At 39.8% G+C, this 26,269-nt stretch overlaps 1 protein-coding gene across 1 annotated transcript; it reads right to left on the minus strand.

Moving 5' to 3' along the window:
- Positions 1 to 848: 848 nt before the first annotated feature.
- On the minus strand, positions 849 to 25,252 carry NIPSNAP2 (nipsnap homolog 2). Its single transcript, XM_084651089.1, has 10 exons — positions 25,101 to 25,252; positions 18,631 to 18,770; positions 18,500 to 18,545; positions 12,831 to 12,925; positions 10,416 to 10,486; positions 8,998 to 9,138; positions 7,710 to 7,741; positions 4,547 to 4,641; positions 3,032 to 3,115; positions 849 to 2,206 (listed from the first exon to the last, which is right to left on the minus strand). The coding sequence occupies exons 1-10, from the start codon at positions 25,196 to 25,198 to the stop codon at positions 2,142 to 2,144; spliced, it is 867 nt and encodes a 288-aa protein (XP_084507215.1). The 5' UTR covers positions 25,199 to 25,252; the 3' UTR covers positions 849 to 2,141.
- Between the last annotated feature and the right edge of the window lie 1,017 nt (positions 25,253 to 26,269).

The raw sequence follows: 26,269 nt of genomic DNA on the forward strand, positions 1-26,269 counted from the left end.
ATGTGCATTTTTCAAATGCTGTATTATCTTGGCCAAAATGGGTAGGTTAGTGCATTAGCTTTTCACCTGCGGAGACCAAGGTGAAAATACTGATGCCAATCAATAGTAAGTTTGGGCATCTAGACTGGAGCATCAGAGACAGGGGATGGAAATTACAGGCTAACATGCAGGATTCAGCATAGTTGCCATTGTCTAGCACTGCAAAGCCATCTAACAATCGGGCATAATTAAGTAGCTCTACTCAAGAGAGGCCTGGCAATAGAATGAAACAAGGATGATGTAGGTCAAGGGGTCAAGACTGAAGTATCAGAAGAATGTTAAAGCTTGCAGTGCCAGGCTCAAACTGGCATTGTTCATCCCTCACTCTCCTGAGCAGTGAATGTGTTCAGTAATTAAAAGCAAAAATAAGCCACACACACAAAGAATACACTGGATAATAATAATAGCATGGATCGTTTGAAGCCATACTCTGCAAACCAACATGGGTCCTGATCCTGTAATCGGATCTGGCAACATGGATCCCTGTAGCCTATATGACAATCTGCTGGCTCTACATGGGTGCAGGGCTCCACACCAGCAAATCTAACTGAGGGATCAGGGCTGTGGGCATAATTCCCTATTCCACATCACATCACCACACACTTTTGCAACTTAGTATCTTATTTGGAAATTGTATGTAAAGTAAATATCAGCTGACAGTGTGTCTTTGTGGAAGTAATAAACTTCTGGAAAAAGGGCATATTATGGCAATGTTGGCCATCTAAACTGAAATACTGTATACTTCCACCCTCCCCGCCTTTTTCATAATAAACACTGCGCAGCTGGATGGAGACATATGGTGCCAGTAATATGTGAAAATTAAAAGGATTTTATTGACTGATATGTTATTGCAGAAAACTCATTGAAATGTACAAACTGGACATTCAGTATGTGATTTGTACATACAATATATTACAGTGATTCTTTAACTAATCTGAATAGACATTATTGTTTTCACTTGTAGGATGGCCACATCATGATAGATACTAAAAAAGTAGATATGCTCTATTCTAAAAGTGAAATCAAATCAGAACTGGACATAACGATACATTGCTTTATGCTAATCATATTGACTCAACATGCGCCATCATCACAAATCGTTTCAGAGGCACCTACTGTGGAGATAGTGAAACACCTGATCAAGCATCTATCCGAAGTCATGATTGCTTATTAAACAAAACCTCTTTTCCTAGCCTTCAGAATTATTTTCAGAAATACACGATTAACAAAACGTGAGTGCCTGTAAAATTTCACATCTGTGTTCCTTGCAAACATTGATTCTAGTACTGTAGATCATACAGCCCAAAGCATTGATTAAATAATTTCATAAAGTTAACTCCAGCTATAGACACCTAGATAGAAGTGTTTGTTTCTACTCCAGAGCCTTATCAAAATGGAATCCACTATTTTCTGTACATTCATCAGCTATCATCTGATTTGTAATTCATTTTCCACTAATACTTGCACTTTGTTTATAAGGGAGAGTAGTTCAGTAATTCTACTGTACGTTATCATTTAAATATTCTCAGCTACTTTGTCAATTTAGAATTATTTACTGGTTCAATTCCCAATAAAACTGATATAATGGTATGAATTTCTCAGATACAAAGCTTTGTTTAAATCTCTCCTATTTATGGGAACCAACCAACATGGATTTTTCAATCGGTAATTACTACAAAATGAATATACATTTTCCATTATACAAAAGCCCCCTGAACTGTAACAACTTCCCCAGGATTTAAACACAGCATTAGTTCAAGACTTTAAATGACAGCTGTGTAACTCTCCCTTTGATGCTACTAAAGCGTGGCATCAATACAACCCCAAGACACACCATGTATCTGTATGCCAGGCTCAGCTTGAGGGGCCAGTGTCACAGATGAACTGGGGTATGTCTTTGAGTTCTTAAACTACAACCCTACTATTCTTTTCCTGGTACATTTCTAAATGCGAAAAGTCTTTCGATTCTGAAGAAAAGAGGTTTCTTTGACAATCTCAATATGGTACTTTTATGTTTCTTTGACCATGATATATGATGTATACCATCAAATTAATTTAAGAAATACTTGTCACTTCATGTAGGCACAGGTAAGTCAATAACTTTACTGAAGTGGAGAGATCTTCAATGGTATCATGATTCTGGACTCCATTTCCTGAATAAGTGGCACTGAAAAAAGGAAAGATAGGCTCTCATTTACTAATAAAGATCCCATTGGTAATTCTGCATACTCAACTTGGAGTATCGCTGTCATCAAACTACTCTACTAGTTAGTGCATGTCAAATCTTTACTAATCACCAACCACCCCTTTCCTCTGTCACCCAAGAATAGTAGTTTTGAGAGGAAGCAAAAAAAAAACAAAATTATTTAATAGACTTTAAATCTGCACTAAGGGTTTTGAAGACAAAAAACACTTGTTGCTTTTCAGCAAGATTTAAGGTTAGCTTGCAATTGTACTGTAATATTTCCATTGTAATCTGACGGAACAACATTTGAAATATTTAGCATAGCTTACATGCCAGATTTATTATGAAAGCTGTTTCTGCTATCAAAGGTCTCCTGGATCCTGGCTCCAAAGTCTACTTTCCCTCTTTAGAGGAATTTATGTCACAGGGTTCCAGTGTTTCACATTATAGCTTGTTCCAAAGAAAATATAATGGATTCTTTTAAAGATATATTTCACTATTTACCATACAAGTTTTTGTGCACAGAAAATTAAATCTTTGAACAGATCTATTCCCTTAGTAGATGATCTTTAGTACAAACCTGTTTTAATACAAACATTGATACAGGAACTACTGTACATCAATTTGCTGACATTTACAAAAACTGAAAACAGATTATTTAAACTGACTTTGTAACTGACAAACATACCAGCAAAATAAAAGATTCACGACACGGTAACTTACTGAAACAATCATGGTGGCATCTCTGTCCATTAAAAAAAAAAAATGTTTACTACATGGCCCATTCCAATTTAGTTCAGCTCTTACCTGTATAATATACTAGTTCATCCCAGCCATGTTTATTCCATGCAGAATTTCTTGTATCTTCTCTGGACTGGAGGTCTTTGTAAGCTAGAGTAAAAAAGTACACACACAAAATTTAGTACTAAGTCAATGTCCTGCTGTCCATAACAATCACGTTTTAAAATATTTAATTCTGTGGTTAAGAGGCTGCAGTCATTTGGAAGAAAAAGAAAAAGGTAGTTTCAGATGCTCCCCTTAAAACAAAGGAAAAGCTCCAAGATCAGAGGAAAGGGTGAAGGCAGAGAGAGCGAAAAAGTCTACACCGTGTATGGAAACCATTCCATGTGACTCTCACATGGCTGGTGCTCCCTTGGTTTTGCTGCATGTGGAATCCTCAGGCAACTGCTCTGCCTGACATTTAACCCTGGCAACCAGCCTTAAGTATTGCTCGGAAGGCTGGTAGAAGTCACTGTAGGTCATCAGAACATTAAGCTCCACTCCCATGCTGACTAGCCCCTTTCAAATGGAAGGTTTCAGAGTAGCAGCCGTGTTAGTCTGTATTCACAAAAAGAAAAGGAGGACTTGTGGCACCTTAGAGACTAACCAATTTATTTGAGGTTAGTCTCTAAGGTGCCACAAGTACTCCTTTTCTTTCTGCTTCTCTGAAACCTGTCATTATGCAAGGCACTGCATTAGCCGTATGGAGTGGCTCAAATAAATTGGTTAGGTGCCACAAGTACTCCTTTTCTTTTTTCAAATGGAAGTAAGATGTAATTGTGGCAAGTGATGCCAGAGGCAGAAAGGGCATTGAGGGGGCCTTGATACCATAATTATCGCTGCATTAGAAATAGATTAGATAATGCAGCACACAGGGGCTGGATCTCTGCATGGGTGCTCTAGGATTCATGGTGTTGGAATCCAATTTCCTGTGGATACCCTTGATGCCTGAAGGCTGCAGCACACATTTCCTCAATGCAGTTGTTAGACTGTGAGCTTCTCTGAAGAGGCCTGTCCTCCTGAACTGTCCAGAAACCCCCTAGCACACAGTGGGTGCCACTGCAAATAAATAAATGTTCAACTCTCTCTGATGTGAGGGGAGCAGACAGTGGTAACCTGAACAGACACTTGATTTTTCCTTCCCTCTAGGAAGGTATGATTTGACCCTTAGAAATTAAATCTTTGATTACTAATTTCAGTGTGAATTTGGCCTGAGGGAAGAAACGGCAGGACTGAACTCATTACATCCACTTTACTTGAAGCAAACAGTAAGACTCTGATAAGAAAGGTTTGTGATGCTTTACTGTAACTTCTGATAGAAGTTACAAAAGGACAAGGAAATGTCTATTTTGTGCTTTTAACTTTGGCAACTAAAACTGGAAAATAAATGTAAAAAACCCTTGTTGAAATCAAAATGCAATTCACATGGTTCTCTATCTATTCCACATATCTAGTTACACCGAACGGAATAGGTCCTTGTTTTAAGGACCTATTTAGTATAGTGATAGAGGAGCGAGTATAGCAGAAAACAAAGAAGCCTACCCCAAAGATGATGAACCATATATAACTGTCCGATTTGTGAGAAAAATCCTCCAACTGCTTCATTATTGTCCTGTCGGAAACGAATAGCACGAGCCCTACAAGAGATAAACAGAACCTCTAGAAACAGTAGATGGGCACAGCAAACAAGTGGTGATTGGAAGGAAAGCAGAATTAGAATTAACCCCATCGCAAATGTTAAAGCATTTTGCAGCACACTCCAGATGTAAAAAACAAAAATACAACCCTATTCCCAGCAACAAGCAATTAAAATAGAACTTGTTAAGCCACATTAAACTTGGAGACACACACCTTTATTAGATTGCATGCTGATCGTTTTCTAGTCTTCAACTTTAATTTTGGAGCCAGTATGATTATCACTGTTATGGTTTAAAACGGCAAGAAATTTCTAAAGGGTTCATCAAAAGAGTCTTCTGAAAGTGAATCCTCACACCTGCCAACTTTATACTAATTTTGAGTGTTAGTCATATCAGGAAGATATGGTATTTGTTAATGTATTGTCTTTCACACTTACACACATGGATTTTAAGTTACTGGAATGCAAAGTTCTTGTACACATACATCTTTCCTAGGCAGTTGCATCACATGATGCCCCAAGCCTATTTTTAAACTTTTAACTCAACTAGAAGCTGCTACATTTTCTGAAGTGGATCTGTTGCCAACCTACAAATGTATGTGAATGCGTACCACCCCAATAATAGTATGAAACCACATTACTGGCAAATTACTGAAATTAAACAAATTATCTTGATGCACATTATGCTCTTAGAAAACCCAAGTCTTCATTCTTATTCAAAACAACTGTAAATACTCACAATCATGCAACCGCAATTCATTAGAATTGCTTGGATGTAGGTAATGTAAATGTAAGGAACTTATACGGGTATTAAACAAGATAAAAATCAGGCCTATATACTGAAGAGGAGACAAACACTTTTACCTATATCTCAAAATAGAAATGTGATACTCGGGAGGGTTTTAAAATGAGCTTTATTTTAAAAAGATAAAAATCTAAGGTTTGGCATTATAAAAATAGTATCTCTAACTTTGATGCTGAGGAAGCCAAGAATGATCAACATAGTGTTAAGTAGTTAACCCTCTGAGTTTCAAAGGGCAGTACTTTCTAGAGAAAACAATGCATTGCCATGAATTCTGCACTACAGTACTGCATTGCTCAGAAGGCAGACGGGACATCTGGCCTTAGCTGGGTACACCCAGCATAGGGAACAGAAAACGCCAAGTGAGAAGGGGGAAGGTTTGTCCCTAACAAAACTAGCAAGTGATTCAGTATCCAAAACCTGCTGAAGCCAAGCACTTTCCACTGCTTCCTTGGCTGCCCGTGTCCCATAGGAAGCCTGGCTCGTGGAAGACTCTAGCATGTGCTCCTCAGTCTGGGCACCCTCTACCCACAGAAGTTGGCTCTAGGTTATAAAGCAAAATGAAAGATCTGAGACTACATTTAATTCTAATTAAATGGAATCTACAGAGGCCTCTCACAGAGAGGAAAAAAAAGTATGCCAATTCTATTGGCAATCCTTCAAATGCATGACTTCCAGAAGCAGCAACACACATAAATTATTAGAATCTTGAGACTCCTTAATATTTTGGGAAAAGAAAAAAATCCTTCCTTGTAAATTAAAACAACCACCACCTAACCAATGCCAATATATTGTATTGTGTACTAGTCAAACCGTATGGATGCTAACTTTTGCGAATTGGCCAATGGGTTAGGAGTCAGGTGACCATATTTTCAAACTAAAAAACAAGCATGTTTTGCACAACCTTTTTTCTGATCATCAAATACGCAAGTCCTCTGCCTTTTGGCGCCTTTCTTTGATTTGTTCCACCTGAGCTAGATGAGTTCCATCTGGAGCAACAGGAAAACCAAAGAAAGGCTCTGCCTCTTCCCCCTGTGTTCCTCCACACCTGTTTTCCCTCCTTCATGTGAGTCTGGCAATTTTAGAGAAAAGGGAACCAACAGAGACCATCAGCTCTCCCTCCCACCACCACCCATTTCTTAAGGGGTCAGAGCAGAGGTTTTGCATTAATTAGGCTGGATCATTTGCCTTATTACTACAACTCTGGCACATGACAAGTTATAACTAGCTTTGGTTTTGAACAACTGTCAGCGTGTAACACACACTTACTGTGGGAAGGACGAAGCAGGGACATATACTGCTATAAGATATTTTGTAATGATAAGAAACCTGAACATTTTGATAGACGAAGTAAAAAACTGGGAAATTTCAGGTGTTCCAAAAGAAGTTCTCAAGAAACAGAGACGTATCAAAAACTGGGACACATACAGTCTCTTTGTGTAAAGGTCTTTATTTGTTTTGATCACACTACTATGGACAAACATGAGCAGGAGTGGCAAAAGAGTTTAGCCGGTAGAGATCTACAAGTGAGAATAGGTGAGATTCTTAGTGGTAGAGGACGGTAGTTCATTTTGTAGTTGTGAAAGAAACCCAATGCCAGTAGTGCCCAGGTGTATTAGAAAGGTGGTGGTGTCTCTTCTACAGAAGTCTACTCTTGCCAAGAGTCTGAGCCTGCTCTTATCGAAGTCAACAGCAAAATTCCCATTAACTTCAATGCAGTAGGATCAGGCACCAAGTCAGTAACATTGGTACTGTCCCTGAGGAGACTGATTGGGAAAGTAGACTGAACATAGGACAGCAAGCAAAATAATCTAGTTTTAATCTTGGCCCTGACATTGGCTTGCTATGTGGCCTTGGGAAAATTCCTTCCCCAATCTGTGCCTCGGAGTCCTCAATAGTAAAATTAGGATAATACTTCCCTTCCTCACACAGTTGTTGTGAAGATAAAGCATTTAAATATTAAAGGATGAAAAATATGATAGAAGTGTTAAGTATTATTTACTTCTCAAAAGAATGACAGCTTTTAAAATGACAACAAACAAGAGAGGTCCCAGCATTGTTCATGGAGCCACTCCCTTTCCTTCCCAGAAAGACAAAATAAAAGAACTAATTTGTCAGAGCTGTGTAGGACCAGAAGCAGCTCATTAGCTCTGTGTATCTGGAAGGGTTTGGGGATTATTCTACCATCTCCACCTACATGGTTTTAAACTATGAAACGTAATTAATAAACTTAAATTACACTACACAACATGGTGAAATACACCTACCAGTAGTTGCCCCATTCAATCATTGTTCCAGGCTGAAAGAAGAAAGAAAGAAATTTCAGGTCTAGTATTTTAAAGAAAACTAGAGTGTTGGGACAGTTCTGTGGCATATTTTTGAAAATGGATCTGACAAATGTGGAGTTATATGAAGCAAAAATATAAAGGGGAGGGAAAGAGGGGCTTCCTTCCATATTTCACAAACTGACAGTGATATGCCTGCTGCTTGATCTAAGCACCACCTTATGGCCATCAATCTTCTGAGCAAGTTAAGATTTATAGGGCTCCCATTTTGAGTCTGTTAACACACCACATTAACCAACTGAAGGAGTACCTTGAGTGACAGAAGGCACTTCTTTCCCCTGAGAGGCTGTGCATGCTGCCTCTGCAGGGTCCTTAAATGTAAAAGGTAAGAAACTGAGATGTGACTTTTCAAATATTTTTAGAATAGAATTTTTCAGGCTTGACAGACCATGCCAGCTGCTCAAGTCCTCACTCCTGCCTGCTGGCATTATTACAGGTTTTCAATAGTGCTTCCAACAAAAATGTATTTTTAGCATGTCTTTTCTGCCAAACTGAGCACTGTTTAATTTTCACTAATCTGAAGGGTGTTGTTTTTTTTAAATAAAAATGAGGAAAAAATGAAAAATACAATGGCATGAGCCAAGAGCTACTGAAATCTATTATTATCATAATCAATTACTTGTATTATTGTAGTGCTTATGACACACTAATGACAAAGGGGAACTAAAATGGCTTAAAACAAGATATTGACATTCCCACAAATGTCAGTGATGCTTTTTTGAGCTACTTTCATCTTGCACGTACATGTTAGGAGAATACAACATTGAGAATTCAGTCATCGATATTACAGAGGCTTCCATTCTCACAGGATTTCCATTTGAAAAATACCATCATTTATCAAATACATTGATTCCTTTAAGTGCTTAAAGTTATGACTGTATATTCATTTGCAATTACACTGTACAGCTATTATAGATTTTCTTTCAGTCTCTTGCATGAGTGTGCGCGCATTTCCTTTGAAGTCAACGAGAGGCAAGGGTACTCAGCACTTCTCAGGAAATGGCTAGCACCTTCTAGGATCCAGCGTTTATCGCTGGATTCTGCACACATTGAAGCCAATAACACTTTTGCCATTGACTTCAATAGGAACAAGACTAGATCCTTAGTTTATTTTTAAGAAGGTCTGTGTTTTATTTTACACATGTGTACATGTGTGTTGAATATTTTAAATTTTTAATCATTCACAAAAGACAAAATATTTGACACTTACTCTAAGTTGATAAGATCTCAGTTCATAAATATTAGGACCCTCCCTGGGAACAGGTTCATTCCAGAAACTAAACTCCAACAGAAGCTGGTTCTTGCGAGACAGAAGCATGTTACCTCTTTCTTTGCGAAACTCTGTGAATTCCTTAAAAATAACAGTCATCATTAAACTTTAATATGTTACATTAATTCTACACTTCTATAGTGGTTGAGATTTTCAAAACCACCTTGGGGATCTGTACACCCAGTTCCCATTGAATTTAATAGTATCCAAATTCCTTAGGCAGCTTTGAAACTATCAATCAGTGTGTTTACACATCATAGTCTATATTAACAATTTTTGTACTGAGCAGTTTGGGTGTGAGCTGTTTTAATAATGCCAAGCTAAATAAGTAAAATCCAGAGGAGTGATTTTCTACACAGACTGTACTGAGTGGGTGCATGACAACAATGTTTTAACTGATAATTAGATTGTGTGTGTTCTGAATGGCTACTGACAGTATCCTGAAGAATGTAATTCATCTGAGCTGGTGCCAGTGGCTGTGTGGGGCAGAGGAGAGAATTAGGGTGGGTGAGAAAAGATGTAGGACTCCAGATCTACATCATCCCCATATACAGCAAACATGCTGATGCATTTGCAGGAAAAGAAGTGGGTAGCTCATTAAAAGCTAGTGGACATTCTTCCATGCTTCTACACAGCACCTAAGGTCACTGGCTGTGGCAGCAGCTCACATGTACAGTGCTGAAGGCTCACACAGCAGCCTGCCAGCTCAAGCATCACTTTTCTGCTCCCACTGTAGTAAGTATAGCCTGGCACCAACAAATACCTCCAGCCCCCAGCATGTGACCTTCAAATAAGTGGGAAAATGGGGAGGGGAGAGAAAGAGTATCTGCAAAAATCATGTAAAAGAGCATAATGAGAATAAGACAGGAGGGAAAATAAAAAGACAAGACGAGAACAAAGTAAAGGAGAAGCATTATGTGAGGGGACATGGTGGTGGGGGCATGCTCCGCTGGCAAACCATCCCAAGAAGGGGCTCTGACAAAAAAGCTGAGAATCACAGCCAATTCATAACAGCAGAATATAAATGACTAACACCTCTTTGCACTTCTACAACGTTATACAGTTGAGGAACTCAAAACATTATATAAACATTAACACATTCAACCTCAGCACCCAAGAGGGGTGTGTGATCCCTATTTTACAGACAGGTACAATGAGGCACAGAAAGATGAAGTGCCTTGTCCACAGTCGCACAGTTAGTCTGACAGAGCTGGAAATAGACTGTAGGAGTTCAAACTTCTAGTCTTTTGCTCTGACTGCTAGACTATGTTCTCTAGTGACATTGGGAAAAATATTTCTCAGTAAAACATTTATTATTTCTAGCCAAAGTTTAAAATGTAGTCTTCATTCCGACTTACTTTATTTTGTCGGAGCTTATTCATGACCTCAGTAAGAGCTGGATAGCCTCCCTCATACCGCCAGAGATGTACTGAAATAGAAATATACCATTTTAGAGGCTTATGACAAAAGACATGAAACACCATAATGTAAATGAGGCCATTAACACTAACAAATGATACAAAAATAAAAGCTGACTAGCATGTTCAAAATGCATTCTCAGTGCTATGCAGTCGAGACATTTGCTTTTTGACACGGGGCTTTCCTTGCTATTCTAGCAACAGATGATTTACCCTAAAGGCAAGAATGTACAAAGATTTTTGAAGGGCGCTTTTGCTGTATACTACTTAGATGGGATGCTTCTATGTGACTATAATTAAAGTTGAGCTTCAACTTAAAAGCTGTAGCTCATGAAAGCTTATGCTCAAATAAATTGGTTAGTCTCTAAGGTGCCACAAGTACTCCTTTTCTTTTTGCAAATACAGACTAACACGGCTGCTACTCTGAAACTTAAACCAGTGTCTTATGCCAAAAATGACTTGGTGCAGAGCTTCAACTGATAGTAGGGCAGCGGTGACACTTGTATTTCAATTAACTACTCAAACAGAAGGAGCACAAAACTTTTTTGTAGGATAGATAAATAAAACAGATGCCATTGTTAATTTTTTAATTGCTCAGTGATAAGAGGCAACCTTAAAAAGTGCGCCAAGCAAGACCAAAACCCTCTACAATATTTAGAATCAGGAGGAATTTCCTCATCAAATAATAATTTCAAGATGGGATGCCTATTTTGACTGAAATTTGACAATGCCCTTTAAGTGCTCTGTGTAACAAGACTTCTTTACAAGTTTTCAGAACAGCAGTGTTAAAATACTGAGACTCCCATTCCCACCCTCTTTTCTTCCATCTTCCCTCGAAGACCCACAAAAGCTACCTTTCCTCCAATGGAGATGGGATGGGAATGCCTTGCTCTGAACTAGTTAATGCTGCTTCATGCATCTACCAGAAGAGTGGACTAGACACCAACCTAAGGCACTCCACTTGCCAGAAGACGTGTGCTGCTTCTGCAAAGATCCAAACTTGGATCCAGTGCGTTGTGGCCTTTGTGTGCCAGGCTAGCTGCTTTTGGTACTTAACATCTAGTACCCAGTACTAGCAACCCAGTACTAGCAATAAACTGGAGACAGGTATCGAATACACTGGAACCCTTTAATCCTCTGTTATGTTGCTAGGACGGTTGCCATAAAATGCTTAGGCAGGCTTTGGAAATGATTGCAGGGACATTCTCTGTCAGTATGCTTCTGAATTAGCAAAGGAGATTGTCAAGCAGTATTTTAGGTTTATTCCGCTCCGTACCTCAACATTTTCTTTATTTTTAAAAATACTCTCTTACAAGCTGACAAATCTCTGTCTACAGATATCCTCTCACCTTTAGCCAATGCTAATATTATAATTATATAATATTCAGCAAATACAGCTGACATTAACATACACATTAGCATATGCTCTTGTAATTGAAGCAGCAGCACTGATATTAGGATAGCTTTGGCAACAGTGTGTGTCTGCTGTAGAACTAAAGAGAGCACAGCATGCTGGTTATGTGGTTTCCACAACATGAGAGCTGCTGCTATATCCCTTTAACTTCTCAGAGACCAGGGACTGTTCTAAAAGCCATTTAAAATCATTTAGACGTCTCCCCAGACCAGATTATAACACAGATACAACACTTTGTAGTTATATAGCATATTTTCATCAATTTGAAGGGAGGTTACATTTTGATCCTGAATGACAGGACACCATCCGTTTAAGGAAGAAATATCTAGGGTATCAGTACAGAACCCAACTGGCCATGAGACAAGAGTTCCATTACATTTTGTGATAACTTCAACGTTGCATAACAGTGCCATGTGACCAATTATAATAGGACACGGAAAGTCAAAGTTAAACTTTTAAACTGGCTCACACCAGCTAAATTCTATCTCAGTACACCTTTAACTATGGCTTTTAAGCCTAAATTTTCAGAAGCGTGATCCTATGCCTGAAAAATAATGCAGGGACAAATTGTATGCAGGTGCAAAAAAATGCAGGAACAAGAGAAAGGGGCTTACCATGTACTGTCATCCTCTCATTGAGAGGAGATAAAAGTGTATTAACTAAGTATACAAATGTGTTTGAGAGAGAGTATTAGATTAGTGCGAGCACCTGAATAAGCATATTTTATGAGTCAACACTTCAGTATCAAATTCAATGTGATAAAAACAAAGCAATTTTAAAGTTAACAATCATTAACCAATTATTTTATGTAATCAACAGCACACATATCCTCAAGTACACTGTTAAAGGTTTATGAACAACAGTGATGATGTAAAAAGAAACCTGCCAAGCACATATTTCACTTGTACGGTTTTACATTCTGTTGTACTTCTATCTCCTACCAGCCTGATCTTGCTCTCCGTACCACGTGTTCCAAGTCCCCACCAGTGCACATGGGTAGTGTTTTTCTTCATGAATCTTTGGCAGCACCTCTTGACTTAAAAACAAGGAATACAGACACTACGTTGCATTTCCTTCAGGGAGGCTACATTTGATATGCATAACAAATCATATTATGCCACCATTAACTCAAAACTATGCCACCACATGTTCATTATGGTATGAACATTCACAAACTTCATTTTTCAGAAGAGAAAGCAGAAATACAAAAGCCTGCTGTATGCAGGAAAAACTGATCACTACAACTCTCTCTGTGTAAACTTAAGCATAACCATCTGTATGTTTACATAACCATCTGTATGTTTACTAGATGACCTTCTGGGGTCCCTTCCAACCCTGATATTCTATGATTCTGTGTGTGTCTAATACACTGTGTGTATTAATCTGTGTGTCTAATACACAGCACGACCCATCAGGTCTTTTGATGTGAACCCATAAAACATGTAATGTTACCTGGCAGGTTACCTGATATATTAGCAAGATGTCCCAGTCTGAGGGTGTGCAACACACTTGCATGACTTGATTCAGGAACAACTTAAAAAGTTTTCTTTTGTTAGCAGCAATGGCAAGACACAGAGATGGGAAAGGATAATTCGTCTCTGACACTAAAGTTCTATAACAATGACATTTCTATTATGCCACACAGATGAAGATAATCAATCACTTGGTCTGATGGACATGAGTAAAGTCAAGTGATGGTTGCACGCTGTAGCATTACTGAACAGATTAGAAAGCAGATCCAGTCTGAAACTAATTTATCCATTAAAGCACAACGTACACAGCGAAAGCTGCCTAAAATCCATCTCCTACATGCAACCTGGTCTTGAGCAACCACTGGTTTCTTGCATGGTTGTTTAAAACAGATTTCACTATACTGTATTTTGATGAATAAGCTTGTTTCAGACTAGCTGAATTTTCTCTTTATTACTTTTTATTGCTGAATAACTGTCAGACATTTAGCATTCTGGCTAGCAGCCACGGATTCTATGTACCATAATAAATAAGGAAGAAGAATGGTCTTATGTGTAAGGAACAGCATTCAGAGTTAGAAAACCTGGGTTTTATTCTTAGCTCTGCCACTGACCTTCCATGTGACCTTGAGCAAATCTCATTACCATTTGTGCCTCAATTTCTCCATCTGCATAACAGGTATAATACTATGCACTGATCTCACAGAGGAGCTGGGAATTTTTAAGAATTTATGTTTGTGAAGCATAACAAGATCCTAGGATAGCAGTTGCAACAGTAAGGTAAATTATCATCATTACTACAATAAAACTGAAAGCTAGTTTTTGCTCTAGATTAGGAAGAATCTCATCTGATTCATATATATGAGCACCACCTTTTTGCCTTTTATTATCAGAAGTCAAATTGGCTCTCAAAGCTTCAGAATGGAGCCCCCTATCTCTGAAGGTTCATGAATTAGTGTTATATCTGTCTTTGTTCTACTATTTTTCTATTAATTTACACAGTAGGGCTGGAAGATGTCATCAAGTCCAGGTTCCTGTGCTGAGGCAGGACCAAGTAAACTAGACTAGACCATTCCTGACAGGTGTTTGTCCAACCTGCTTTTAAAACCGTCACAAGCTCCCTTGGAAGCCTATTCCAGAGCTTACCTACCCTCATAGTTAGAAAGTTTTCCCTAATACCTACCCTAACTCTTTCTTGCTGCAGATTAAGCCCCTTGCTTCTTGTCCTATCTTGAGCAGACATGGAGAACAATGGATCACAGTCCTCTTTATAACACCCCTGAACGTATTTCAAGACTGTTAAGCAAGTCCCACCGCAGTCTTCTCTTCACAAGTCTGCAGATGCCCAGTTTTTTTAACCTTTCCCCACAAGTCATGTTTTCTAAACCTTTTATCGTTTTTGTAGCTTTCCCCTGGATTCTTCTCAATTTGTTCACACCTTTCTGAAAGTGTGGCACCCAGAATTGGACATCGTACTTCAGCTGAGGCTTCACCAGAGCTGAATAGAGAGGGACAATGACCTCCCGTGTCTTACATACAACACTCCTGTTAATACACCCCAGAATATTAGCCTGCATCACATTGTTGACTCAAATTCAATTTGTGATCCACTAAAGCCCCAGCTCCTTTTCAGCAGCACTACCACCTAGCTAGTTATTCCCCATTTTGTAGTTGTGCATTTGATTTTTCCTTCCTAAGTGAAGTACTTTGCCCTTGTCATCCTTGAATTTCACTTTATTGATTTCAGACCAATTTTCCAATTTGTAAAGGTCATTTTGAATTCTAATCCTGTCATCCAGAGTGCTTGCAACCCCTCCCAATTTGGAGTCATCCACAATTTTATAAGCATACTCTCCACCCCATTATCCAAGTCATTAATGAAAATATGGACTAGTACCAGACCCAGGACTGACCCCTGCAGGATCCCTCCCATCTTGACATCAAACCATTGATAACTACTCTTTGAGTATGGACTTTCAAACTGTTGTACACCCACCTTACAGTAATTTCATCCAGACTGTACTTCCCTAGTTTGTGTATGGGAATGTCATGTGGAAGTCTGTCAAAAGTCTTACTAAAATCAAGATATGTCACATCTATGTCTTCCCCCTATCCACGAGGCTAGTAACCCTGTCAAGGAAGGAAATTAGGTTGGTTTGGCATCATTTGTTCTTGAAAAAGTCCTGCTGGCTATTCCTGATAACCCTGTTATCCTGTAGGTGCTTACAAACTGATTGTTTAATCATTTGTTCCAGTATCTTTCCACGTATTGAGGTTAGGCTGATTGGTCTATAATTGCCCAAGTCCTCTTTGTTCCCCTTTCTAAAGAAAGGTACCCTGTTTGCTCTTCTCCAGTCCTCTGAGACCTCACTCATCCTCCATGAGTTCTCAAAGATAATCGCTAATGGTTCTGAGATTACTTCAGTTAGTTCCTTAAGTACCTCAGGGTGAATTTCATCAGACCCTAGTGACTTGAATCCACCTAACTTGTCTAAACATTCTTTAACCTGTTCTTTCATAATGCAGGCTTGTGCACCTTACCCCTGGTTGTTAATATTGTGTTAAGTATCTGGTCACTATTAACTTTATTAGCGAAGACTGAAGTAAAATAGGCATTAAACACCTCAGCTTTCTTTGATGTCATCTATTCTTAACTCTCCTTCCCACTAAGTAGTGGACTTACACTTTGGTTCATCTTTCTCTCACTCCTAACGTATGTATAGAACCTCTTATTCTTGCCTTTTATGTCCCTTGCTAGGTGTAACTCATTTTGTGCCTTAGCCTTTCTGATTATGTACCTAGGTGCTTGCAATGTTCTTTTGTACTCCTCCTTATCAACTCATCCATGTTTCCACTTTCTGTAGGATTCCTTTGTGATTTTCAGGTCATTAAAGAGCTCCTGATGAAACCACACTGACCTCTTCCTATCTTCCCTTTGCATCAGGATAGTTTGCAGTTGTGCCTTTAATATTGTCTCCTTGAGAAACTCCCAGCTTTCCTGAACTCCTCTTACCCTTAGATTTTCTTCCCACTGAACCTTACATACCATTTCTCTAAGTTTGTCAACATCTGCGTTTTTGAAGTCCTTTGTCCTTATTCTGTTGCTCCCATCTTTCCTTTCCTTTAGAATCATGACATCTATTATTTCACTATCACTTTCACCCAAATTGCCTTCCACCTTGGGATTTGCTACCAATTCTACCCTGTTGGTGAAGCCTCCAGGGTCAGGATGCCAAGATTCATGATGGCTAATCCTTATCATCTTGAGTTGGCAGTATGTAATGAGGACTCAGACTGCTCAAGATGAATTTTTGGGGATACCGAGGGAAGCTCAGGGAAGCTTCAGGTTTTCATCCCTCCATTCTTAAGATGGACCCAATTCTCTCCTTCCTACTTGAATACTTAGGCTGACTTGGTTTGGAAAGATCAAATCAAATACCATAGCTTTAAGTAGATTGCAATCACTCTCCCTGTACCTTTCCTTGAAAATAAACATCTCTGCTTTGACTTAACATTTATTTATCTGATGAAGCAGTGCCATTTCTCCACTTCCCTACCCCATATAATTATATACATTTATACTGAGCTGGTTGAAAGTGATTTGCTCCTCTCGAGGTATGCTTTTCTTCTTTCAGTCATGAGAGGAAAAAAGATTACCCTGGAAACGATTTTTTAAAGATTCCCCCCTTGTGTAGCAAAGAAGAACCTTTGTTTAATTTAAATGAAGAAAATAGTTTTCCCCCAGTACATTCTCTCTACTTTGGGTGTTTTAACAATAGGATCATTCATACTGTATTAGAGATATAATAGTGATTTTATCCAAAGCAAACCAAAGCACTTTACAAAAATTAATTTATGAAGCCTAAAAGAACCCCTATAAGGAAGCTATGTATTATTCCCATTTTAGAGATGAGTAAATGGAGGCACACAGAGGTCAGGTAACCTACTTATGGTTACATGGAGAGTCATTAACTCTCTTGAGAGCAGAAGTCAGGAGTTGTGACCTCCAGACTACCGTTCTAGCCAACAAACCACACTTAAAACAATATTGGTTGCACTAGGATATCATTATCCTAAAACAGTGTTCTATTTAATTGATATCTTCTCTTAAATGATCAGTGTCAATGAGAAAGAACTGCCATTTTGAAACATGGGAGGCTCATGTTTCCCAAGGTGTGTTCAGCTCTTTCAAAGTGTAATGGCTATGGCTCTAATACAGCAACTAGACAGTCAAATGAGAATTCACATTTCTGTAACTGGTCTTTAAATTAGTATAGTACATTCAAAAAACATAAATACTGATACTTATTTTTAAACAGCAAAAGAGTTTTTGGAAATCCTATATAACAGCCCTGTGGGTAAAATTCACTGCAGATCAAGCCTGCACAAGGATTCACAATACCTCTTAATATACGGTTCTCAAAAATGTGACTTTTCATAGAATCATCAGGGTGAGTGAATGTCAAAGCTTGGGGTTTTATCCCCTCCCTCAAAACTTTACTTCCGTTTTATATTTGATATTTAGTGGCCCCTCGCAAGTGACCATCTCTCTTTTCTTCCCGTTTGCAGACAGGACTCCCACCAGGTAGAGTCCTACATTGTAGCTGAAGGAAGGAGGGAAGCTGTGGGGGGCGAGGGATAGCTCAGTGGTTTGAGCATTGGCCTGCTAAACCCAAGGTTGTGAGTTCAATCCTTGAGGGGGCCATTTGGGATCTGGTGCAAAAATTGGGGATTAGTCCTGCTTTGAGCAGGGGGTTGGACTAGATGGCCTCCTGAAGTCTCTTCCAACTCTGATATTCTATGATTCTATGAAGGGCAAACTGGAACAGCAGCATCTGCCTAAAAAGGCTGCAATAGCCTTAAGACAACTAGGGGAGGGAAGAAATGTGCACCTGTGTCCTTCTCATATGAATCCTAAAAACAGCATCTGGTGCAGTTCAGTGAAGGAACAGCCCAAGGAACAGGGCGGTACTAGGGGAACTGGAAAGAAGCATCTGTGCCAACTGTCTCCAAGAATAAATGGTTTATTCAAAATAATTCTCTTCTTCCCAAATAAAAAAAATCACACATCAGCCAATTTACAGAATCCCATTGCTCAGATTCACATGTTGAAAACCACAAAGTATAATATATGAACTTACCAAAGTTTGTTGTAGGCATCTAGGTATTCTGGCTTTACATTGTGAACTGAAACAACAAAATTCAAGGATAAATGTAGTCGCAAAAATAAAAGAAGATAAAAGGAAATGATAAATATAAAAATATCACTCACACTGTATTTTATACAGACTGCTGGTCTCCTTTTTGGCTAGTAGATTGGAGTGAGCATCTTTCCTTGGATCCACTTTGCGAACAAAGAGTGATTTTAACCAGCTGTCTTCACCTGCTCTGTTAGTTGATGATGCCAGCCCCCTACACATCAATGAATATATTACATAGTTACTGAATGTTTATTAAAAATGCACAGACAGGAGGAAAGTCAGTCAAGATCAAGTTTAACATAATATGGTAACGTATACAAAGGAATGATGCTAAGTCTTCCCATTACCTCACTCTCCAGCAGTGTAAAGGTACAATGTTTACCCAGCAAGGTATACACCGATTGAAAAGACTTCCTGGGATGGCACAGAACTGGTGCAGCTACACTACCCCACTTGCACCCCTTGTACTGAGGAAGGGCATGGTTGGAATGCTTCTGCATTCCAGCTAGTCCCAGCTGATGCAACAGACCCAGGAGCCATTGCAGTCAAGCATATGGTAAGTAGTTTTGATGCTGCTCTATGGCCTTGTCTACACTGCCACTTTACAGCGCTGCAATTTTCTCGCTCAGGGGGGTGAAAAAACACACTCCTGAGAGCTGGAAGTCTCAGCGCTGTAAAGTGGCAGTGTAGACAATGCACCAGTGCTGGGAGCTATCCCCTCGTGGAGATGGGTTTTTTTTTTGTTTTTTTGTTTTTTTTACAGTGCTGCGAGAGCTCTCCCCCAGCACTGGGGCCACGACTTCACAACCACGTTAAAGCGCTGCCAGTAAAGAAAAACCCTAATGTATATCAGGTTTTAAGCCAACCCCAAAACATTGTGAGGCATAAAGCCACTTTTGCTTCCCTGCCCTGCCCCTGCATGGATTAGAGCTCTGTAAGAGCAGAGAATGGGAGCCACTATATTTTTTTTTCTTTTAAACTATCTTTGCTCAAGCAAGATAGCTACGTCCCCCCAGAAACTTGCGGTCAAAAATGAACACCCTAGTGCACGTGCACAAGAAAAGACGTGTGCAAACATTGCTTTGTTTACTGTGAATGGCACAGTAAATGCCACGTGTTCCTGTGTTTACTGAAACAGATTTCAAGAAAACATGATAGAAAACAAATAATACAGGTTACAGTATACTCTACTTTTGGAACAGGTTACAGTGGCAGAAGTCAAGGAGTCTGCATAGATTTTAATTTTTGAACATTAGCCATTATAATGTTCAGGGTTCAAATTCATTTTCTTTGTTCAATATTTACAGTTTTTCCCACTTAAAAACTGAGTTGACTTCGATAGTGTGTCTGAAAGCCTAGCTAGTTTAACAATTTAGTTTCTGCAAGTACCTCTGCAAAACTGCTACTTTCTACCTTCTTACAACAATACAGTACACAATAAAATCACAACAGACAACATGGTTCTTCTGAAAGTAAGAATATATTAGGACTATTTTTTCCCCTTTTTCAGTGGTAGACAGAAACCAGAGCCACCAAATGATGTTCACTAGCTTTATCTACACCAATACAAATAATCTTTCATTCAAGTGAACAGCAAACAGAAAAGATTCTGTTTTTTACTGCTTCATCTTTATAATGTACAACGGTGGCCTTGATCTTACAATATTTTCCTTCCTCCAAACCCGTTAGGAGCATTTGCTCGCAGCTTCTCCCCATTTCCTGGAGGATTGTGGAAAGATTTTAAATTATTTAATTATACTGAATTATTCTGGAGGATTTTATTGGCTGGGAGATCCAGATCAGGACAGATTACAACCTTCAGCTGTGATATTGTCTTTAAGGTTCTCAATAGACTGTGAAAATGTTCCAGAAATAAAAATGTTGGAAAAAAACTGTTTTTGGAAAAATAACACTTTGCAGTTCACTTTAAAAACACATAACCCCCCCCCCAATACACAATCTTCTAATCCCAATAATAATAAAGAGGCATAAAGTGATGTGGTATCTTATATTGCTTATCCAAGCAACATGCTGAAGGAAGCAGAAGACATGTGACAGCTAAGAAAAGAATAGCTGGGAATGAGGTGACCTTCAACACAAAGAAATGACAAGAACATCTCTCACTGCTCCACTCCACTTATTGAAAAGTGTATTCACTTTCTCTGATCAAATCCCCACACACTATTGTGTAGAAAGCTAAACAGGATACTACTAAACAGAAGTATTTACAAAGACCTCCAGTGCCAGAGATATTGCGGGGTATAGGGCTAATGCAGTTGATCTGTAGCCCTTCTGTGCCACATAGCCAATGCAATCCATAAGTCAGGCCTTCTCTCTATTATATAAGGTTGATATGTACTCATCTTCCCTGGAGGGTGTCGTGAGAATAAGTTGATGGTCTACAAACATCCTGACAATAAAAGTCCTAAGTAATCATATTTACTTCCTCATTTGTGCACTAACATTACCACTATCAGCAGCAAGAACATGAAGAGTTATGGGATACTATTGGATGACCAATTCCTCAGCTAATAGGAGACACTTACGCCTTTGTTGTTATTTGCCACATAAAATTAGGAGGTAGTTTTCTCTTAATCTCTCAATGAAATGGTGACATTAATAACTCTGCAATTCTTGGATACAAAGTACCATGCAACTGCAAAGAGCTTTATGAACATTGATTAATAAAGTGTTACTATACACCTGCTAGATAGCATGAGCAACATTTTACTTATAAGGTAACAAAGAAAGGTTACAGTTAACATTTCTGAAAATGGACACTTATTCTGTGTCCCAAGTTCAGACAGCTAGGATCTGATTTTTAATTGTCCTGAACATCTGCAGCTCCCATTGATTAACATAAAAGTCATTGGCGCTCAGCTGGTAAATCCTGCCTGAGGTATATCAAGTTGGGCACCCAAAAACGGGTAGGTCCCAAACTAGTGGCCATTATTGAGAAATGTAACCCTTGTTTCGCCAAGACTGACTACGGGGAAAAACTGGAAACTGAACCCAACTTTCTTGGCTGCCAGTCTTGGGCTTAAACTGCAAACCCATCCTTCCTTTTTAAAACAGAGACATGTATATATTTTAAATGTGAATGACATTCCCTATTAGAGTTACAAAAATTGGAAGGAACAAAGTCTTGTTCTGAAATAAGTGTGTTCACCTTCAGATAAGACAAAAAATACTAGACATGTCATGTTCCCATGGATTTAAGCTGGAAGAGTTAGCAAAGTAATCACATTGATTAACATAAGAGTCAGAAAAATAGATAATGCTGCATAAGGGCACTTAGCCCACAAACTACAGATCCTTACGAAAGCGTAAGGCAAAACTGATTGTGAACACAATAGTTCTATTGGAAAAAAACTATTTTAATTCCCCCCACAGAGATACTGCAAAGCACATAATTATACAGAACATTTCAGTTTAAAGACCAATCTCATGATAAGTTACATTATTTCCTTTTTTCTCCTGCTCCGGGACTGTATCTGAACTTTAGCATATTGTAACTGAATAGCAAATAATGCATTTTTTTCAAATGAATGTCTTATGCAACCAGGGCTACAGCTTCTGGGGCTAGACTTGAATGTCAGTAATCAGTACGGTACACAGTGAATTTTCACGGCAGAGGACTGATCAACTGAAAAATAAAAGTTAGTAAATTAAAACCATGGCCCAGTTTGATAATTATTGCTGAACAGTCCCCTTCTCAAGAGTTTGTCAGGGACAATAATGAAAACCTTGAAATGAAACAAATACAATAAATGTACAACCATAAGAAATCAGCTTTGCATGACATATTACTGGGTAGGTACAGTATTTGAAGATTATAAAGTAATATGATTATCTCTCTGTTTTGAAAGTTACTACTTCTTAGATGTAATCCTGGTAGTATAAAGAAGAAGTCCTCATTTCCTAGGTGTATTTTATAAGGATACTACAGTGCTTAATATTTTTAAATAAGAACACTATCAACTAAAACATGAGCAACATTTAGAATTTTGGGAGGGAAATAATTTTTAAAAGCTCAGATCCAACAGGTATATTTCCATTAATTTGTTTTAAACATCTTCCAATATAAACAGTTGTTTTTAAACAAAAGCATCTTCCTCCAGTGTTGTCAATTCAAAGATTTCAGTGCTAAGAACTTCAAAGAGAAACTGACTATAAACAAGAAAGAAACTGACTTTGTTGATATTAATTGTTGAGTGGTAGTGGAATGCAAAAGATAACAGGATATAAATGGAAAAAAGAACTTGGATTTTTAGAATACTTTGAAATAATAATCAAATTTATAATAAATATGCGTACAATATGAATTATAAATTGACAGCATCCCCTTAAACTCTCCAAAGTTTTACTTCTCAGTAGTTTGAAGTAAGACTTATTTCCTTAACAATTCTCACTGTTTGACAAAAATGGATACTTTCCTATATTTCTAATTAATCTTAAAATCAGCATAGACTTGTGCACAGTATCACTGATGTCAGCAAAACTTTGAGAATCGTCTCCCTTGTCTTACTACTACAAAGCCAGTATATGCGTTGGTCGTAGATGAGCTGCTTTCCACCAAAAATGTTCCAGCTATAGAGAAATAGATTTTCTTTAAAGGATATCCTGACTGCTATTCTGAGCTCTGAAAGAGACAGAAAAGACCCAAGTAGGTCATCATCTAGTCTAATCTCTTTTCTAGTTCAGAAATGTTCCCTGCAGTAGAACATTAGTGCTTTGTACAGTTCAGTTTTAAATATCCAAAGCCATGGCATTCCCCACTGGAAGATCACTCCACAGTCTAACAGATTCAGAGGCCAGAAGGGACCATCGTGATCATCTAGTCTGACCTCCTGCATAATGCAGGCCATAGAATTTCCCCAAAATAATTCCTAGAGCAGATCTTTTAGAAAAAGATCCAATTTTGATCTAAAAATTGTCAGTGATAGAGAATCCACCATGACCCATTGTAAATTGTTCCAATGGTTAATTACTCTAATTGTTAAACATATATACCTTACTTCCAATCTGACCTTACTGTCTGGGAATGTTTCCTGATATGTCCCACCAGATTATAAAACAGGTTTAAGAAAACACTACTTGACATCATCTCTCTAATGCCAATAAGAATGTGTTTACATCATGGATAAAGGGTAGGTATACAGTGTTTACAACACAGCATAACATTTTTGGTTTTCTGGGAGCCATAATTCTCACAGCATTACACGCAACCTATCGTGGAATCATTATCAGTCCTTTTACGAAGGCACTACTTGATTTTGCTAGCTGTGGTCCCAATCCTGCAAGCAGTTATGGATGTTCTGAACTTTAAGCACGTGAAGTCACTAGGTCGAGCTAGGTACTCAGAGTAAAGCATATGCCTAAGTGTTTGCAAGATCAAGGCCTACAACTGCACCTGGTAGGTAAGCAATCATGCAGTGTGCAATGGTGTGTCCACACTGGCTTGTATAGAGAGCCAAAAAAACACAGAAAAAATCAAGTACTCCTGTGTTGTTTTTTTTTAAGAAAAAATCTTTGATACCCAAGATTTCAAATGGACACTACCAGGTTAAAACAATGTAACAAAACAACTTTCCTTATTTAAGAAGCATCATTGGTAACTTGTAACAAAGGGAAAGTTAGAATTTTGAAAATGTATGTTTATTTTTCACTGTTTCACTTTTGGCATTACCCTTCAACTGAAAAATAGTAAAAGACTAATCAGTTTCTAATCGATTTCACCTCTCTGTTCTCAGTGCTACAGTAGGCCGCTGGAAAATGTTTATTTAAAAAGTTGCTTACGATAGATTAAAAGCACACAGGAAAATATTTCTATCCATCAAGTTTTCTTTTAGCCGAAAACCTATATTCAAGTTGAGTACAAATCCTAAATATTTGCCCTGACACCATCGCCCTGAAAGAGAAAAATTTGGAAGAAACACTTCACTGAAATGGAACCAATTTGTCCGAAACAAATACCAAAGTTAAGGGGAAAGTAGACAAATAAACCAGACTCTTCAAAGCCATTCCAAGCGGTGCCTGTTGGGGCATGGGGCATCAGATATTTAGACACTGTCTTGTGGGTTTCCCTCTGGGGGTGCCTGTGTAGGGGGATTGTGTAGGAGGTTCCCAGTCTCAGTTGGGGCGGGAGGAGAGGTTCAAACCCAGGAGGGGACGGGGTTGGGTGGGCATGATCCCAAATCCAGGTCGCGGGGCGGGTATGAGGCGGACGGTGCATCCGTGGGGCGGGCCCCGCATTGGGGGGGTGCACACGCCTGGGGAGGCGCGGGGGGTGGGTGCCCGGCGCGGGCTGTCCCTCGGCGGAGCGGGGAGGCCCACGACCTTGCGGGAGACCCCGGGCTAGGGACGACGACGCGGGGCTGCCCCTCTCCTGCCCCCGGTCCCGCCGCCCGGGCCCCTCCCCGCAGGCCAAGGGGGCGCCCTTCACAGTGCGGAAGGAGTCCGCGAGGGGGACCCAGGGGGCCGGGCCTCCCCGCGCCGCACAGCAGGCCCGGGGTCCCGCCTGGAGGAGCGCCGCGCTCACCTGAGGGCCAGGCTGCCGCGGGCCGGGAGGCGAGGCCCTGCCCTGGCCAGCCCGCCGGCTCCCCCCAGGCTCCGCCGCAGCAGCACTCGGGTCGCCATCTTGCTCTGGCCTCCTCCTCCTCCCAAGCTCGCCCGGGCCCGGGAGAACCCGGGCCTGCTGTACCCGCTGGCGGCCACTAGGGGGACAGCGGGGGGTGAGCAAGACCCCAGAGCAGATGGGGGGGGAGCGTGGCGCGCTGGGGAAGGGGGTCAAGGGGGACAGCCCCCCATCTCTGCACCCCCCCCACGACCCTACTCGTTAACCCCTCGGCTGCTGGGCTTGGTATCCGTGGCTCTACGTCTCCCGAACACATCCCATCAAGCCAGGCACCTGCAGCATCAGTAGAAGGGGATGGAGGGGATTTTAGGGTGGAGCCCCATTTGCCCCCATGCAAATCTGTTAAAGCCTATCTTCACCCACCACGTGTAAGTCCCTTGGGGGTCATGCCAGTGCTTCTCCTCCTCTACTGTTAAAAGAACAGGAGTACTTGTGGCACCTTAAAGACTAACAAAGTCTCTCTGGCGCAGGAGAATAATTCTGCATCTCATCAGCACTTCAGCCAAAAAACATTATCTCTGTAAGGAGACCAGGGTGCAGGAGCCAGCTCTGCTACTGGCTTCTAGCCTTGGCAACAAGCCCTTTCACCTTTCTGTGCCAGTTTCCTCCTCTGTAAAATAAGGATACTATTTTGCACATGCTTAACTTTACTACTGTGAGGAGTCCCGAGGATGCATAAGTCTTAGTGGGCTTGAGAGCCTAAGGTATTACTTGCTAATGCTTGCCACTGTGGTTTTTGCTCTGCAAGACAAAAAACCCAGCCATGTGCAGAAGTCCCAGCTCTGAAGAGCTAAGGGTCTAATGGTTGGCTGCTCTTTACACTTGTTCCTTTCGTGAAGTGTGTGATGGATGCAGAAGTATTTTGTGTTCAGGGTTAGCTGTAGCTTCTTACCACTCCAACAAGTTATTAGAGATTAGAATGCTCTTTTTCCTGTCGCCCTCCTGTTGGAACCCTGCAGGAGCAGATATTAACAGCAATACACTGAAGTAATGGGAAAAACTCAAGTCTTTTTCAGTTACCACAACAATATGTTTCACTTGTCACTCATAGTTACAATTTGATTTTTTTGCTG

The sequence above is a fragment of the Lepidochelys olivacea genome, assembly GCF_965140295.1.
Source record: "Lepidochelys olivacea isolate rLepOli2 genome assembly, chromosome: 17".
NCBI classification, from domain to species: Eukaryota; Metazoa; Chordata; order Testudines; family Cheloniidae; genus Lepidochelys; species Lepidochelys olivacea.